Source organism: Chiloscyllium plagiosum, chromosome 1 (genome assembly GCF_004010195.1).
Source record: "Chiloscyllium plagiosum isolate BGI_BamShark_2017 chromosome 1, ASM401019v2, whole genome shotgun sequence".
NCBI classification, from domain to species: Eukaryota; Metazoa; Chordata; class Chondrichthyes; order Orectolobiformes; family Hemiscylliidae; genus Chiloscyllium; species Chiloscyllium plagiosum.
The window spans coordinates 80,827,659-80,847,355 of record NC_057710.1 but is presented as its reverse complement, the minus strand read 5'-3'; the positions used below and the strand labels follow the sequence as shown (position 1 = coordinate 80,847,355).

The 19,697-nt window shown below is 37.9% G+C and overlaps 1 protein-coding gene across 8 annotated transcripts in view; it reads left to right on the top strand.

Annotated features, from left to right (window-relative positions):
* Positions 1-19,697, top strand: part of micu3a (mitochondrial calcium uptake family, member 3a) — a 198,456-nt gene that overhangs the window by 59,453 nt on the left and 119,306 nt on the right. For 7 of the 8 annotated variants that reach the window (XR_006311711.1, XM_043690259.1, XM_043690223.1 and 4 more), the window contains exons 3-6: positions 4,281-4,312; positions 5,930-6,008; positions 16,083-16,130; positions 17,176-17,258. Coding sequence is in view for 7 of the 8 variants with exons in the window: in XM_043690259.1 (XP_043546194.1) it covers positions 4,281-4,312; positions 5,930-6,008; positions 16,083-16,130; positions 17,176-17,258 (242 nt within the window). In the remaining variant the exon portion in view is untranslated. The remainder of the gene's footprint in view (positions 1-4,280; positions 4,313-5,929; positions 6,009-16,082; positions 16,131-17,175; positions 17,259-19,697) is intronic. The other variant, XM_043690248.1, reaches the window with a different exon arrangement.

Here is a 19,697-nt window from a genome sequence, read left to right as displayed (position 1 = left end):
CATGCATTTATGGAAGAGAAATCATGTTTAATGAGCCTTTTGAAGATGTCAACAGCAGAGTAGATGTGGAGGAAGGCTTTTGGCCTTTTCCAAAAGGAGTAGGTGAAATTAGATCACAGGGATTAGGTTAATATACTGGCATGGATTGAGAATTGGATAATAGATAAAATATAGAGGGGAGGAATAAACTGGTTGGGTTCACGTTGCCAGGTTGTAACTAGTGGGGTACTGCAAGAATCAGTGCTTAGGCTCCAGTTATTCACAATCCATATAAATGATTAGATGTGGGGAGGGACCAAATGTAATATTTCTAAATTTTACTCGGGACATAAAGTACGGTGGAAACGTTTGTTGTGAGGAGGATGCAAAGAGGCTTCAGAAGGACTTACTCAAAATAAGTGAGCAGGTAAGAGTGAGACAAGTAGAATCTAATGTGGAAAACATCATTGGTAAACACAGATACAAAGAATTAATCTAGTACCTCTACTGTTCTTTCTACCTCCATATGTAAATCCCTTTTCTGTTTCCTAATCAACCATTTGTTCCTTTTATCACCATTTGCTAATTTTTTATCGTAACACAGAAGACTTTAGGATACTCTTACGTTCACTGTCGGTCTTATTTTCATAGTCTCATTGCTTCTTAAGCCTTTTCACTTCCTTTTATGTCTTCTATATTTAGACCTTATCTCTCGTATTATCTAGATGATAGATGTTCAAATTTGGAAAGTGCTGCTGAAGAAGCCTTTGTGACTTGCTGCATTGCACCTTGAAATGATGCACACTGCAGCTACAATGTGCCAGTGAAGAAGATTTAAAGGTGTGGATAAGGTGTTGATTAAGTGGGCTGCTTTTCCTAGATGGTTTTGAAGCTCTTGAGTATTGCAGGAACTGAGGTAATTCAGATAAGGTGAGAGTATATCCTAACATAACCAATTAATACTCTTAATATTTGCTGCGATGAAAGTATTATGGAGGAGAAAGTGAGGATTGCAGATGCTGGAGATCAGAGTCGAGAGTGTGGTGCTGAAAAAGTACAGCAGGTTAGGCAGCATCTGAGGGGCAACGTTTCAGGCAAAAGCCCTTCATAAGGATTCCTGATGAACAACTTTTGCCTGAAACATTGATATGCTGCCTGACCTGCTGTGCTTTTCCAGCACTAGACTCTTGGCAGCAAACATTATGTTTCCTACCTGCCATCCTTACACCCAACCTTAAACTTCTTAATTTTCATTTTTAGTCTATTATAAAAGAGGAATTGTCTCAACCTACTATAAAAGAAAGTCCTGCCAAAAATTAAATCAGAGTCATAGAGTTGTACAGCACGGAAACTGACCCTTCAGTCCAACCCGTTCATGCCGACAAGATATCCTAAATTAACGTAGTCCCATTTGTCAACATTTGGCTTCCTCTGAACCCTTTCTATTAATGTACTTGTCCAGTTGCCTTTTAAATATTGTAATTTAACCAGCATCCTCCACAGTCTCCAGCAGCTCGTTCCATATGTGAGCCAACCTCTGCTTTGAAAAGTTGCCCCATAAGTCCCTTTTTATCTTTCCCCTCTCACTTTAAACCTAGGTGCTCTAGCTTTAGAATCTCCTACCCTGGGAAATAAATTTTGGCTATTCACTCTATCCATGCCATTCATGATTTTATAAATCTCTATAAGGTCACCCGTCAGCCTCTGATGCTCCAGGGAAGATAGCCCCAGCCTATTCAGCCTCTCCCTATAGCTCAAACCTTCCAACCCCAGCAACGTCCTGGTAAATCTTTCCTGAAAGTTTTCAAGTTTACTAACACCTTCCCGAGAACAAGGATACCAGAAATGATCGCAGAATTACAAAATTATTAACAGAAGATCATATTCTTTTGGAATTTTTAAGCTATTACAGATAGTTAGCTCTTAAATCACAAACAGACAAAAGTTACAAACTTATTTTAAGAAATACTATTTGGCATACAAATGGTTAACAGCTATCTTTTTTATTTACAGGCTTGTAAGAAGCACTGTATCAACTCTACCTGCATTTGTTCTTTGACATATCACAAGATTGTCAGGCTCACCATTTAGAGAAATCTGGAGTATGGGTCTCTTTAAAGCAGAAAATTTAGCCCTGTACTTGTTACCATCCTCATTAATTTTGTTGCTATTGAAAAACTACCCTTATCTTTTCATTATTGTTTCAAGTTTAAGTCTATAGCTGCAGTTGACATGGAAATTGCTATTTAGTTTGGGTTGGTACATTGATCTAGAATAGAGGAAGAATTACTTAGCAATTAATGCCTATTGTAGTTGACCAGAAAATATTTGATGCTGACACTGGATGCCCTGAAGTGACCAATATTCCATTTTTTAATTGGAGAAATGCCATCTTGACAAAAGCATTAGAAAAGGGTTTGTCACATTCGACACAAAGGCCTTAGTGATCAAAACCCTTGGGTTCTAAAAGAGGTGCAGAGATGATGGATGCACTAGCTATGAAGTTCAAAATTTTTTAAATTCAGGAATGACCCATCAGATTTGGCAATGGAGTAAGAAAACCAGTGCAAACCAATTAATCAGACATAACTATTGGGAAAATACTGGAATCTTATCTTGCAATGCATTTATTTTAATCAAGTATGATTTTCTATGTCAGCATGATTTTATAAAGGGAAAATTTATTTGATAAACTTGCAGTTTTTTTTTGAGGATTTAACTAGTGGGAGAGTTATTGGAGAACCAGTAGATTTGATATACCTGGAGTTCCAAAACACATTTGTTAAGGTCTCATGGAGTTTAGGATAATATTTTGACATGAGCAGAAGATTAGTTAATAGGAAGGAAGTAGAATCTGCATAAACTAAATTTGTGGGTAGGATGCTATTGGATGGACACAAGGATGGGGACCAATGCTGACACCTTTTTCCATTGTTTGGGGAATTTGAAACCGGGGTCACTATCAGGATAAGGGTCCAATCATTTAGTACGGAGATGAGAAATTACTTCGCCTAAAGAAATATGAAACCTTTGAATCCTTTATTCCAGGATATACCATTGTTGAATACGTTTACAGCAGGGATATACAGATTTTTGATTTCTTGGGAGATGGAGGAGAGGCAGGAAAGTAGGTTTGAAGTTAAGAATAATCATGATTGCATTGCACAGTGGAGGAGATTTCAATGGGCAATGTGGACCACTGCTGATCCTATTTCCTGTGCTCTTGTATCCAAGTTTAGAATATCACTGAGATGATCCGTGGTTATATTATGAAGCTTAACAAGTACTGCTATAAACTTAATAGAGTACTTTTATCTTCACAGTATCCATTCAGACTAACCCCCCAGTTTAGAAGGAGGAGAAGATTGCAACTCATTAATTACCTGCCTGTACACCTGTTCAATTCCTGCAGACTTCCTCTCTCAGGGCTCAAGGTCGTTGGTTCCCTTTCTTGTGTAAAAGGCCTGAACAGGATCTCCTCCTTAACTGCACCAAATTCCTTCACCTGCCAGTTTTCTTGATTTAAGTCTCATTCTTAATGGAGTCAGTTTCCAGCTTCGTTTGCTATACGACTTACAAGAAATGTGTTCGGACACTTGTCACGTTTTACTTCCTAGAAAGTTTGATTGGCAAAAGAATTCCTACTTAAAGAAGGCATTAAATATTACATTGAAATATATTGTTCCTGATTTTTATCATCTTAATTATAGCATATCATTTCAGACTGGCAGGTGAGGGTGATGTGCTATGTCTGAACATATGTTATTTATAAGTGCTCATGGTATTCCCCTTCCCACCTCTCCTGTCTTAGTATGTTCACCCTGTTGGGGAAGGTGGGGCTCCTGCTGACAGAAGGCCCTTTTAGAAATTTGGGTACTAAAACAGGGTACAGCAGAAATATGTCTGAACATCTCTAACTAATATTCTCACCAAGTACACATTAGTGTCGTTTAGCACAGGCTATTTAATCTAATATTGCTTTCCTGTTTAACTGTTAACATTCTCCTTTTCATGCAACAGTCTAATTTATTTTAACCCTACCTATTCGTTCTACTTCAGCAACGTACATCGTAAGTTTGTGCCCTCATTGTTTTCACTGATTAGCAAGTTGGCAATCTATCACTATCTTATAACTCTTTACAATCTTGAAGACCCCCATCAAGTTACTGTCTTATCTTTGAGGCTTAGATGTACATTGATAGTAATCAGTTTTGATTTACAAATTTTAAAGGATACACACCAGTTTTATTTTCACAGTTTGTACGGTGCAATAAATAAAATAAATAAATTTTGTTTTGCAGGTTTTAGACCTCGGAAATCACTTTCAAAACAGGTGAGCAATCCTGAGACAGTGAGGCTGGTTTTAACATTTGGTTGGGTGTGGAAAACAAGCTGTTAAAGAATGGTTGTCTATTATACACCCAGCCTGATCTTTTCTTCCTCTCCTTATGATGGAAAAAATAATTGAGGGGGTTGTGTTGCTAATGACTGATCCATGACTGACAATTTTCTGCCTGTTTTCTTGCCAAAAGTAAAATTTACCTTCATAGTTTTCAAATATATCACAACTGAAATATTTAATTTGTCAAAAGATAAGAAAGAAGATAATCCAAAACTTTAGTAAATGCTTGCTTAAAAGCAGAAAAATTAGTAATTTAGAAGTTTTCTTTTTCTTACAATTAGTTTTATTGGAGGTTGAAAACTTGTAAACTATAGAGGACAACATGATTGCAGAATATTTACTAAATATATGGACCTAATATATATAACATGGTTGCTAAGTGCATTATGTTCAGGATTTGTATACACTATAAATACTAACATTGGTCTGAATTAAAAAGATGGGATTAGAAAATGTTATTTTTCATTTTAGATAAATTAATCCTGTATCAAAATATTGAAGATTATATTGATGTCTTCATATATCTCCCCTCCAACTTGTGATTTTCCACTCTGGGCTTATCTTTCCTGATGCTCAGAAGAGTAAATCAATGTTTCAATATCTAAGGAGAGCATCTTGGTGGATGGAAGAAAACTACTTCCATTCGTTATGGAGATATGGCCTAAAGCTCAGAGCCAGGTTTTTCATGGATTGGTGTAAAGCATAGTGCAGGTTTGGAACTCTTCCGTAAATGATGGTCTTTCCACTAATGGTATTTATTATTCAGCCAGTTAGACCTCATGCTGTGTCATTCTTTTTCCAATATCTTTAATGCTCCTCCTTCTCTTCTTTAAGACTTGCTTTAAAACGGACTTAATCTACCAATATTTTGTTAAACCTTGACGTTCACCTTTGACTCATTTTCCACTTCTCTGTGAAGAGGTTTTCAGATATTTTTCTACATTGCAACTTGCTGTTGGTTCGTTCAGAGGATGTCTTGCTAGTCAGACTGCCAGGAGGTTCTTCATGACCTCTCATTGGAATCTGCAAAGCAAGGTGAAATTATCTCACTTTTGCAGTCATTGTTGGGAGAGGTACATTTTCCTAAAGGAGGCTGTATTAACTAGTTGTGTTTGATGGACAGTTTTGAGTACTGACACAACAATTCCTGAAGGATATGAGGAATATTTTCTCAGGACGTGGGTCAATACAAAAGCAAATGTAGAGCATTTCCATTTCTCTGTGGATGCTTTTGGTGATCCTGTATAGCCACTTTTCCATAAATGTCTGCCAGTGCGTGAAGTTCCATATTCTTTCATTTTTACCTGGAACTTTTTATTGTCCTTCGAAAATGTCAGTTATAGGTTGTGAAATCTTTGGAATGCTTGCAGATGTTTTGTCCCTCATCAGCCCTGTCTTTTAATTGTCTCCTGCAAGTGGGATTAATACCTTTAACATGTTTTAGAACTGATATAGATCTGTAGATGAAAATCTATTTAAAAGAAAATCTTGTTGAGATTTAACTTTTTCCCACTTAAAGCATTTTATTTCTTTACATGGGTTTTACAGGAATTGGAAAACATGCTTGCAGAAACACCTCCAGTATGGAAAGGCTCTTCAAGACTTTTTCGAACTTTACATGATAGAGGTGAGTGAAATACTCCAAATAAATTGGTAACGCATTTGTTTCTCATTATGAATTTATTAAATATATGCAAGTTTGTCTTGTAGCCAGTACTGATGTCATGGTTCAGTGATTACTCAAAATATTTGTATACAATGATGGACTATGGGAAAACATGATTCTAAGAGACTTCTGGTTTAACTGATTTGCTCCCTTGCTTCACTTTCAATTGATTTAGTTCAAAAGGAAACAATTATGATCAGTGAGCAAATTTAGTAAAAATAGATTGGCACTTTTTGGCAAACAAAGTCAAAATGTATGTGTAAGTTGTGTGGATGTCATAGATTTTGTGCTGAAAATGCAACTTACTTTTCATTGCTCTTTAGTTGCCATAATATTATAATTCCCTAAACATTGCTTACATTTAAACCAAATTTCAGTAATAACAAACCATTAAAGGTCTTAGAAAATGCAACCTTGACAAATGTAGAATTTTTAAAAATAACTTATTGCAAAGTACTTTCTTATTGATATTTTAAAAAATAATGTCACCTATTTCAAATAGTATATTTCTTCCATTTTCTTCCTCTTGAATGTTATGTCAGGTTTGATGATTGCATTCCATGAAGTAAAATTTTGAACATGTAAACACTTTGACATAGCACAGATTGCAATTTTAGTCTATTATTCTTCGAAATCACAATAGTTCCACCCTCCAACACATTACCTGTTATCCAATAAAAGTGTCTCTATGTGCATATAATTGTAATGTTTAAAAGAAAGCCCCAGGATATTTTATGAAGGCAACATGGGAAGTGGAGAACAAGCCAGAAAGAGAAGAATAAAGGAAATGTTATCAAAAACTTAAAGGAGGTTTTTAAAAGAGAACTGGAGATGTAAAGGTATAGCTGGAAATTTCAGACAGGAAGGTCCAATAGTTGAAGACTCTGACAAGGTGTAGTGAAGAGAATAGAGAAGGAATGTACCAGAGATGTACCCTTAGCAAATATGTGAAGAACTGCATACCAAAGAAGTCAGTCGGAGTGTTCCCTAATCGTAAACCTTGGATGAACCAGGAAATTCACCCGCTACTGAACACCAGACGTGCAGCATTCAAGTCTGATGTTCCAGACCAATACAGGAAATCCAGATATGACCTCTGTAAAGCCATCAGGAATGGCAAGGGGCAGTACCAGACCAAGTCTAAACCTACCAAACGCACTCCCACTGCCTATGGCAAGGCCTAAACAATATTAGGGTATACAAAATGAAACACGGCAAGATAGTGACAAAGTCACATGCTTCCCTGATACGCTCAATGCTTTCTATGCTCAGTTTGAGCAGAATGCCACCGGTGCGGTGATGCCTGCCCCAACAGCCCTGGACATACCTGTTCCTTTGGTCACTGCTGCATACTTCAGGTCGGTCCTACTGGGAGTCAACCGAAGGAAAGCATCATGCCCAGACTGTCCCCGGTCGAGCACTCTGGTCCTGTGTGGACCAACTGGCAGGGGTATTCACCGATATCTTCAACCTTTCCGATCTACAAGCCGAAGACCCCACTTGCTTCAATGAAACCACCATCATCCCCGTACCTGAGAAATCACTATCCCCCACTGGCTCTGACTTCAGTAATCCTGAAATGCTTCAAGGGCTGGTCATGGCCCACATCAACTCCAGTCTCCCAGCTTGCTTCGATCCCTTCCAGTTTGATTACTGACATAACAGGTCCATAGCGGATGCCATATCGCTAGCCCTGTACTCATCCCTGGAACATCTGGACAAGAAGGATACTTAAGTCAAACTCGCACTCATTGAAGTCAGCCTTCAGCACCATTATCCTCTGCAGACTGATCTCAAAACTCTGTGACCTTGGTCTCGGCTCCGCCCTGTGCAACTGATCCTCAGCTTTCTGACCCACAGACAGCAATTAGTGAAGGTAGGTAACTGCACTTCCTCCACAATAACACTCAACACTGGATCCCCAAGAATGTGTCCTCAGCCCCCTACTGTACTCACTATATACTTGTGACTGTGTTGCTAAATTCTGAAGGAACACCATCTGCAAGTTCGCTGACGAAATCAAACAACGATGAGTCAAAATATGTAAGGGAGACAGGGGGCTTGGTGACATGATGCAATGAAAACAACCTCTCTCTCAATGGCAGCAAAGCTAAAGAACTTATCATTGACTTCAGGAAGAAAGGAGGAGAACACACCCTCATCTGCATCAACGGAACTGAGATTGAGAGGATGGAGACCGTCAAGTTCCTCGGAGTGACGATAACAGACAGCAACTGTTCTGCTCTGAACAGTAAGAAGGTTCAAAAGGTGATGTGCACAGCCCAGACCATCACAGAAGCCAACCTGCCATCCTTGGATTCCATTAACACAGCTTGCTGCCGCAGAATGGCTGCCAACATCATCCAGACCCAAAACGCCCCGGTGATGATCTCCTATAATTTCTTCAGTCCAGTAGAAATTCAGAAGCCTGAACATGCACCAGCTGGTACAGGAACAGCTGCTTCCCGGCCGTTATTAGACTGATGAATAAGCTCTCTAGCCTCAAGTAATGCTGGTCTTGCTAACCTTGATCTCGCCTAGTGCATGCCCTGTGCAATGTAATCTGTCTGCCTCTGTCTGAGTCTTTTTGATCTGTACATCCTTGCTTACTATTATCAGCCTGTACTGCGCGTAAACAAAGCTTTTCACTGTACATTGATGCAGTTGACAATAAATCAATCAGAATCAGAGAAAAAAAATACAAAGAGGGCTAGGTATAATGGGGGATTTGGAATTGGCATCAGGAGAAGCCATGATGTGATAACACTTAGCACGGAAGTCTGTGGTAAATGAAGAAGACTTAGTTTAGGAGACAGTACATGTGGTAGAGTTGAAGAAAAGTTGAATTTTATAGCAAGAAAATTGGAATGGATTCAGGAGGTTATGGAAGCATGATTTCCACTTCTTTATAGAAGAGTGCTGTTTAAGTGATTTGGCATGTCATGATCAAAGTTAATCAAGACCAAGAGAACTTTATTTGGCAATTCATTTCACAGTATATCATTTAAAAAGAAATGTGGCTAGTAAAATTAAGTTATTGTATATATTTGTTTCTATGATGATTGCTTAAAGTACTTTTTAAATTAACAAGTAATTATTTTAGATGGGACAACACAGACGTTAGTTGAAATTAAAGGAAGATAGAAGTACTATAAAAACATCACTTTTATATTTGAAGGAAATATGTTAAATTCAGATGATTTCCAAAATGTACAAAGCCTTACTGTAGTTTGGGCTGAGTAATTAGAGGATCTAAAATGCAATTTAAAAAAAAAATGGAATGAAAGCCTTGGTATGCAACACTAAATATCAAGAGGATCATACCTTTTTTGTGCATTCTTGTGCCTCTTAATTATGCATTAACATCCTATTACTACATATTTTCCATTTCTATTAACATAATGTTAATACTTGGTCTCCAAAAGGAAGTTAATGTCTTTCTTTTCAAAAAACATTCAATACATATAGTGATGTTTGCAATTTATGTACAGGTAGTATTATTTAAGTATTAAACATGAAAAACTAAATGTTTCTGAAACTAGAGTGCGCAATCAATTGTAATGTCAAAAACATAACCCATGAAAAAGTGCTGAAATTACTGTGAATTTTCATTCCTTTTGTTGGTAGGAGTTTGTGCGATTTTTAGAACCTTACATTTCCAGAATGTTGCTCATTGTTGATGGATAAAGCTGCCATTTGAGCTTTGAGAAGTTAATTCCTACACTCCGAATACCTGTGATGTAGGTACTTTTCCACACTCAGACCAAATACCAAGGTTGGAACTGAAATTGAGCACCAGAACTGGGTTGAAACCTGTTAATCCTGGTGTTGAGTTTCAAACCAAAGCAAAGTCACTCACAAAGGCATTATGCTAGCCGTCAAACAAAGCTCATCTTTAGAAGGGCTTGTGAAGGCCCTCGAGAATGTTTAAGTCTATTTGAGGTCCCTGGCTAGCAAGACAATTTCATGTTCTTACTACACATATTTGTGAATAGAATTAACTGTTAGAGTAGCATTGAGTTACAGTGTATGCAAGAAACCTTTTTGTGAGGTGTTGCTGTGGAATTTTGCTGCTTAACAACATCTATTTGAACTTTTGCCTTGTCAGTGTCAATTATTTGAACTAGAATTTGAAGGCATTCACAAAGACACACAGCGACACTTTGTAATTCAGTGGGTATTAAGTATTTTGGTAATATAAACATTGCTTATTCATGGAAAGAACTTTAACAGAGAGTAGTATTGTCACAAACTTGACTGGAGGGGAAGAATTTTGCATTTGAATTTTGCAGGCTCCCGTGTAATCCTGCCAGGCTACTGCAAGACTGTATTTACTTCAGAAGCATCCATTTTCTGATCTATTTGAAGAAATAATTTTGAGTTTCTTTCTAAAATCAGTGTTTGTTTAGCAGAGAAAAATACCGGAGGATTATCTGACATGGCCATTTACACTTAAACTTGCTGACATCAAATATGGGAATACAAGTGCAGCATATGGCACCTTTATGCAACTGTATCAACAGTGCTAATTTATTTACAAGTTTGTCAGTAGTCTACATCATTGCTTCTGGTAATCTTGTGCTGCTAATTACATTCTGGTATGATTGATGAAGTTCTTTTTAACATTTTATTGAATAGAAATTGCTAAATTCCACTAATTCTCAATTCAAATTTTCATGAGCTTTTACTTTCAACTGTAAATATATTTAATTTTAAATATAAAATCAATGTATATAAATATAGTGTGCAAATTCAAAATTGAAATCCTCTGCAACCTCTTCTCTTCCTCCACTATTCCTCTCTTGCCTCCCTCTTATTCCTCTTATCCCTAACCCATTTTGAACACTTATTTGTTTGTCCTCAGTTATCCTTTTTTACATGATCTTGAATATTTATGTAAGTCAATAGAATACCAACAGTAAGGTTAAAGGTCTTCATAATTTCCATGAATTTCTCAGTCTGAATTTATATAAATTTAAATCTATGTTGTAAGTTTTTATGTCTGAATTTATACTGTCTCTGTAAATATGCATTGCTATAATTGCACTTTCCAGCGATTTAAGGCACTATATGGTGAGTAGAAAGATCACTTGCAGTTTCCAGTATAATTTGATGTGAATGTGTCAATACAGTACATTTTTTTTGTTGAAACCGACATCAGCAATCAAGACATTAATGATGAATGTCTGATCCAAAACTGAATAATTTTAATTGAGAGTTGTTAGGCAGTACATTTTTAGCACAGTATGTTATCCTCTTCTCATAAAATATGGCAGTGTCTTTATCTTCAAATTTCTCTTCTCGCAAAGAATACCATCCCAGTAGAATTTCTGAGTAGCCTATATATTTTAACACTTCATACTTCTATGAACATTCTAAACGTTAGAATTGTTATAGAGTCATAAAGCATAGCAACAGGCCTTTCACCCATGTTTATGCCAACCAACAAACACTAAGCTACCTGCATGTGGTCCATAGCCTGCTGTGCTAAAGTACTCGTCCAGATGCTGCTTAAATGTTGCAAGAGTACTTGCCTCCACCATCCTCTGTCAGCACGTTACGTATGTTTACCATCTTCTGGGTGAAGTAATCTTTCCTCAGATCTCCTTTGAAACATTTACTCCTCACCTTAAACTTATGGCATCTGCTCTTCGATATCTCTGCCATGAGAGAGAGAGAGGTTCTCACGATCTACCCCGATTTATCCTCCACATCATTTAGTATACCTTAATTAGATCCCCCCACACCCTCAGCCTCCTGTGCTCCAGGGAAGACAAGCCCAGCTTATCCAGTTTCTCCTCAAACCTGAGACTTTCCATCCCAGGCAGCATCCCGGTGAATTTTGCACCAATTCCAATGCAGTCACATATTTCTGATTGTGGCAACCAGAACTGCACACATTCCACTGTGGCCTATCCAATGTAAAGTTGCAGCAAGACTTCCTTACACCTTCTGGGATCTATGGACTTGTACACCAAGGTTCTTTTGTTTCTCAGTACTTCCTAGGGAGTGACCATCCATTGTTTTTATCCTTCCCTTATTAGACCTCCTAAAATGCATCACCTCGTGCTTAGCGGGATTAAATTCCATCTGTCTGCTATTGCTCTGCCCAATTTAACAATTGATCAATATCGGACTGTAGTCTGAGACCATTCTCCTCGCTGTCAACAACACTATCAATTTTCATGTCATCTTCAAATTTACTAACCAAACCTTCTACATTCATGTCCAAGTCATTAAAGTGCATAATAAACAGCAAGGGCCCCAGCACTAATTCCTGTGATACACTGCTGGTCACAGGCTTCCAAATCCAAAAGCAACACTCCACCATCACTCTTTGCCTCCTATTTGTAAGCTAATTTTGGATCCAATTTATCAACTTGCTTTGGATCTCATTTGGTTACCTTTTGGAACAGCCTTTCAAGTGGGACCTTGTCAAAGACCTTACTGAAGTCAATGTAGACTGCATCAACTGGACTAGCCTCATCAATATATTTAGTCACCTTTTAAAAAGCTCAATTAGATTAATCAGAAAGCATCGTGGGCGGTACGGTGGCACAGTAGTTAGCACTGCTGCCTCACAGCGCCAGAGACCTGGGTTCAATTCCCGACTCAGGCGACGGACTGTGTGGAGTTTGCACATTCTCCCCGTGTCTGCGTGGGTTTCCTCCAGGTGCTCCGGTTTCCTCCCACAGTCCAAAAGATGTACAGGTCAGGTGAATTGGCCATGCTAAATTGCCTGTAGTGTTAGGTAAGAAGGGGTAAATGTAGGGGTATGGGTGGGTTGCGCTTCGGTGGGTCGGTGTGGACATGTTGGGCCGAAGGGCCTGTTTCCACACTAAGTAATCTAATCTAATCTAATCATCTCCCTCAAACAAATCTGTGTGGCCTCTTCCTGATCACTCCCTGCCTTTCCAAGTATTGATGAATCTTGTCCTTCAGAGTTTTTTCCAATAATTTGCCAACTGTTCGTGTCAGACTTAGTGGTGTATAATTACCTAATCTATCCTTGCTGCTCTTCTTGAACTAAGGAACCACATTAGTTATGTGACCAGTGAAGTATTAAATATCTTCTCCAGGGCTCCAACTTCCCCAGTCTCCTTCCAAAGCAGCCTGGGATACATCTCATCAGACCTGGGTATTTATGCACCTGTATGCCTGGTAAAACATGTAATACCTCCTCCTTATTAATCTTAATGTATTCTAGAACCTCACCATCCCAAATGAAATCCCCAGTTACAATGTCTTTATCTTTCTCCTCTGTGAATACAGATGGAAAGTATTCATTTAAGATCTCACTCAAGACCACTGGCTGCAATCACAGATTGCCACTTTGGACTCTTAATGGGTCCCACTTTTTCCCCACTAATCCCCTTACTCTTAATACACTTAATAAAAGCTTTGGGGTTTTTCTTGATCCCATCTGCCAAAGATATTTCATGGCTTCCTTTGACCTCCTAATTTCTTTTTAAGCAACCTCCTACACACTCTATACTTACGAAGGCACCCCCCCCCAACCCCCCTGTTTTTAATGCACCATATCTAACATATACCTCCTTGGTTTTCTTTATCAAACTTGACCTACAGAGTTTTCTGGAGTTGTTGCCCTTGTACTTCACTCTTCGAGGAGGATGATGGCCTTGAATTCTCTCTGTACAACTTTTAAAAGACTCCCATTTCCAAAGGTGACTCCCATTACCTGCAAGTAGCTGCACCCAATCTAACAATATTGAAATCAGCCTTCTCCAATTTAGACCCTTGCACTGTCCTTATCCCTTTCCATAATAACTGTAAAACTTATAAAATTATTGTCACTATACTCAAAAATGCTCACCCATTCAAACTTCAACCATTTGACCAATTTCACTCCCAAGGATTAGGTCCAGCACTAATCTATTTCTAGTAGGACTATCCATGTGCTGGCACAGAAAATCTCTCTTGTTACACTTTTTAAAAATTTCACTCTGTCTGCTTTTTCCATACTAAGGCAATCCCAGTTAATGGTTGCAAAGTTGAAGTCCCATACAATTATCAAGCTGCTTCTCTCACACCTTTGTGATTTGCTGACGTAGCTACTTCTCTATCTCCCTTTGACTGTTGGCAGGCCAGCAAGGTAATCGCTCCTTTTGTTTTTATTTCTAAGCTCCGTCCTGATGGCCTCACTTGAAGACTGTTCAAGCATGACCTCCCTCATTACTGCAGTGATAGTTTCCTTTATTAAACAGAAAACAAACTTATATAAATATCAGTGTCAAAGCTCACAGTGTAGTGGAAATAGGTAGGCAGTAACCTGAATTTGCTAGATTTGTACACGTCACAGCCTAAACTTGACTGTTAATGAGACTTGAGTATTCCCTGCCTACCATGGTAAGACCCATCCTACTGAAAGGTGTAGATTCTGCACCGTGTTTTCAAAAGGCATAAAGGACAAAAGTGAAATACCTCTGTGAACCTGCCATTAAAAACTGAAAATACTGGCAATACCCGACACCAGGTTATAATCCAACAGGTTTAATAGGAAGCACTAGCTTTATATTTGCTATAAATTCTGTGTCTTACAATTGTGTCCTCCACAACCACCTGATGAAGGAGCAGTGCTCCGAAAGCTAGTGCTTCCAGTTAAACCTGTTGGACTATAACCTGGTGTTGTGATTTTTAACTTTGTACACCCCAGTCCATCACCGGCATCTCCAAATCTGGAAATACCCAGCAGGTTTGTCAGCTTCTATAGAAAGAGAAACAGCTAATATTTTCAAGGTGTGACATTGATCAGAACTGATAAAGGGTCATACACTTCAAATGTTAACTCCTGTTTCGGTCACAGTGGATGCTGCCAGACCTGCTGAGTAATTCTAGCATTTTCTCCATTTATAGTGGAGAGAGAAAACCGATTCGCTAAGATTTGGCAATATTATTTGGGAATTTTTATTTTCAAGTTTTAACTTAGTGTTTTGGAGTCCCTCCTCCATTGGGCCAGCAGGATGCTACTCCAACCTATGAGGATCTCATTAGGCTAGATACCCCTGCAGTGCCTCAATGGACATGGGCCTCCTGCCCAAATGTTCGAATAATCTGCCATCTTTATTTGGCACAAGACTTGTCATCTGTGGCTAGTTTTTCATCCACCACCATAAATCCAGCAGTGGAGCAGAAACTCTGGAATGTTGGATCATTGTTTATATTTTAGTTTGTTAGCTTGATTAAAATGTGTTGTGCAAGAGTAAAGCTTGTTACTTTTTGGATACTTTTATCCTGGAAATAACATACGTAATTTCTACCATATTTTTCTTAAGTTTCTGTGACCTTTTTATCATCTCTGTGGTTTTGCTGGACTGACCTCTTATTTTGTGGTAACCATTTCAAAATCTTTCTCCCATAGCACTCAATGCAGTCAACCAGAACTATCTGACCATAGGTCACAATTTACAATCTCTAAGGGCAGAATGCTTTTAGAGACTGGTAAATAGTTGTCTTCATGTTTAGTTATTTGTTGGCCGACAAATGGTTTCTCTTTGTTAGATGACAATCTCTGTAAAACAAATAAAAACAAAAGTAAAAAGTCTTCACATTAATTGACTGATTACTTAAGGATGTTTTACATCCTCTTATCAAAATTCAAGGAATTTCTTATCTGTAGGTGAATGTCACAGGTGTACCTCAATTTTATTTGCATTTGTAACTACTTGAAAGGTCAATCATGTTTGTTCTCTATCCTTATATGCTTTAAGGAACAAAAGCAACAAGTTGTAATGCAGAAGACTATTTAACTTCAACAAATCATTTTACTGTCTTTAGTTTTAATGTAAACAGGAAATAATTCCAAAAGGATGAAAACCTCATTACTGAGTATTTAAGTTACAATGCAAAAATGCACCCAGAAAAACATTGGGATAGACAGTCCACATCTCACATTCCAGAAGTATTGCGATGAATATTGATACTTGAAATGTTTTATTTGTTATGCTCACTGACCTACATTGATTTTGTTTTCTTATTTCAAAATAATGAAAAATGATACTTTTTCCCTACTTCTAGGTCTGATTGCCTACACAGAATATTTGTTTCTTTTGTGCATACTAACAAGTGAGTCGAAAACTAGCATGTTTAATAATCTTAACGGAAATGTTCTGCATATGTTAAGTTTATAATTGCTGCCATTTTGATTTTGAATCTAAGTAAACAGTTAAATAGCAACTTTCACAACTGTATGCTTGTAACCTTTGGCAAGTGCAGTATAAGTTAATTGAAGCATTAAAAAATCCATTACTAACTTTAGTTTTGAATTTGTATCACTATTATTTAGGTAATTATCACTTCTTTGCATTAAGAATCCCCATTAAATATTAGACTGATATCAAACTTGCACAAATTGCTAGAAGAACACAACAGGTATAGAAAGATAAAAATAATTAAAATTTCTGATGAAGACTTTTGTCAAAATTGAAAAAGAAGGTAAGTATTTTATTTAATACGAAATGTTTGGTACACTTTTAAAATGCTTAGATAATACTTCTCAACAATAAATATAATTTTAACTATTGGAAGTTGAATGATGTCTTCTAAGACAAAAGCACTCAATTAAGGTAAAATATAATGAATGAAGCAGGAAATAAGTGTAAAATACAAGATATGAAGGAAAATGTTTGGCCCATGTATACCTAATACTTACTAACACTTCCTCTGCCTTTATTTTACCTTATTTATGCATAACATAACACATACATACTTGAAATTTGTACTGTTGTGTTTCCTTTTCGTAGATTTTTATTTTATAAACCTATTTTTACATTACTGATTCATGCCACAGTTTGAATTTTAATTTCATTATCTTTGAAAGGTTCGCCTACAATTATTTGTGTTAGTCTTATAAGTTGACAGCACTACACGTTGGTACATTGTTGCAGTGATATCACTCTTGCTAAGTGCCTTGAAACATTTTCCAATGTCCAAAGCACTATATAAGTTATAATACTTTAAATGCTTATTTAATATTATTAACTATCAATTAAACTGATCCGTGCACTACCTGTCGATTTATATGATAATACAAGCTCAGAAGCATTGAATATGCATTTGACATATTGCTGTTATATCTTTAATCTATTAGTATTTTGTACATATGTTGCAGAACCTCATGCAGGTTTTAAAATAGCTTTCAACATGTTTGATACTGATGGCAATGAAATGGTGGACAAGAAGGAGTTCTTAGTGGTATGTACTTTATACTGAATATTTGTATCTGAGTTTTAGTTTATAATTTAATGAAGATTTGATATTTTTTTCTGTCCAGTTAAAGTTTGCAAGATTAGCAAGATTGATATTGTTCAAGAATTATTGTTGTACTAATTTAGTGCTAAGGAAATTAAGTTGAGATTTTCTGAGATTTATCATAATTGTTTGTAAAACCACCATCTCTCTGACTTTCTCTTTGTCCACACATGCACGCTCATCAAGGCATTTTCAAATCATTCCATTTTATATCTTAGGGGCTGGCTCATTCTTAGAAGACAATAAGATATAGGAACAGAACTAGGCCATTCAGCTCATCAAGTCCTCTCAACCATTTGATCATGGCTTATGTTTCCTAACCCATTCTCTTGCTTCCGTTGCATAATGCTTGTCTTAAACGCTTTCAATAACTTGGCCTCCACAGCCTTCTGTGGCAATAAGTTCCACAGATTCACCACCCTCTGGGTGAAGAAATTCCTCCTGTTCACAGTTCTAAAAGATTATTGCTTCATTCTGGGGCTGTGCCCTGGGTTTTGGTATCTCCTACCAGTGGAAACATCATCTTCATGTTCTCTCTATCCAAGCTCCGTAGTATTCTGTCAGTTTCAATCAGATTCCCCCCTCATTCTTCTAAAGTCCATTGAGTACAAACCCAGAGTCCATAACCTCTCCATAAATGACAAATTCATCATCCCCAGTGTAAATGCTGTAAACTCCTTTGACGCCTTCCAGTACCAGCACGTGCTTAAATACTGGGACCAAAACTGATCACAATATTCCAAATGTGGTCTGTGACAATGCTGCCCCTTTAACAAGGCTATGTTGTCCTTGGCCTTTTTCAAGAGGGGTCATAAAGGCAGATTTGTCTGGAAATGGTTACTTTGAACAGTGGTAGGGGAGTGGCCAGTTCTTCCAGTTCAGAATTTTTCTGGTTTTAGTTTAGCAAGCTGTCAGAAAATTGCTGGGTACCGAGAGAAGCAGCTATAGTGAAAAGAGCGTGCATGTTTCAACAGAGTGCCATGACTTTCTCTCTGAAATCTCACCTGCTTGTAAGAAACTATGTTTGAATTTAACATTTGTTAATTGGTGTGTTTATGGGATGTTGCAGGGTTTGGAACAGCTTCGTTAAGTTGCAGTATCATATCGGTTGGGTTATCAAATAAGTTATGTTGTTCTAAATTCTGATTTCTTTTGATCCTGTTTCATCTGTAATGTTTTAGTAAATTCAGTTTTGTTTAAAGCTGAGTAGTTTGACCAGCTGCATCACTCTTGGAATATCCACCTTACATTTGCCTTTAAAAAAACAGTAAGAGTCTGGGCTACCTCCCTAAAACATTTAGTTATAGAGTCATAGAGATATACAGCATGGAAACAGACCCTTTGGTCCAACCTGTCCATGCCGACCAGCTATCCCAACCCAATTTAGTCCCACCTGCCAGCACCCGGCCCATATCCCTCCAAACCCTTCCTATTCTCATACCCATCCAAATGTCTTTTAAATGTTGCAATTGTATCAGCCTCCACCACTTCCTCTGGCAGCTCATTTCATACACATGCATGAAAAGGTTGCCCCTTAGGTCTCTTTTATATCCTTCCCCTCACACCCTAAACCTATGCCCTCTAGTTCTGGACTCCCCAACCCCAGGAAAAAGACTTTTTGTGTATTTCTCCTATCCATGCCCCTCATAATTTTGTAAACCTCTATAAGATTTACAAAACCTCAGCCTCTATAAACCTCAGCCTCTAATGCTTCAGAGGAAAACAGCCCCAGCCTGTTCAGCCTCTCCCCATAGCTCAAATCCTCCAACCCTGGCAACATCCTTGTAAATCTTTTCGGAACCCTTTCAAGTTTCACAATATCTTTCTGATAGGAAGGAGATCAGAATTGCATGCAGTATTCCAACAGTGGCCTAACCAATGTCCTGTATAGCCTCAACATGACATCCCAACTCCTGTACTCCATACTCTGACCAATAAAAGAAAGCATACCAAACGCCGTCATCACTATCCTATCTATCTGCGACTCCACTTTCAAGGAACTATGAACCTGCACTCCAAGATCTCTTTGTTCAGCAACACTGCCAAGTACCTTACCATTGTGTATAAGTCCTACTAAGGTTTGCTTTCCCAAAATGCAGTGTCTCTCATTTATCTGAATTAAACTCCATCTGTCACTTCTCGGCCCATTGGCCCATCTGATCAAGATCCTGTTGTAATCTGAGGTAACCTCCTTTGCTGTCCACTGCACCTCCAATTTTGGTGGCTTCTGCAAAGTTACTAACTGTATCGCTTATGCTTGCATCCAAATCATTTATGTAAATGATAAAAAGTAGAGAACCCAGCCCCAATCCTTGTGGCACTCCACTGGTCACAGGCCTCCAGTCTGAAAAACAACTCTCCACCACCACCACCACCCTCTGT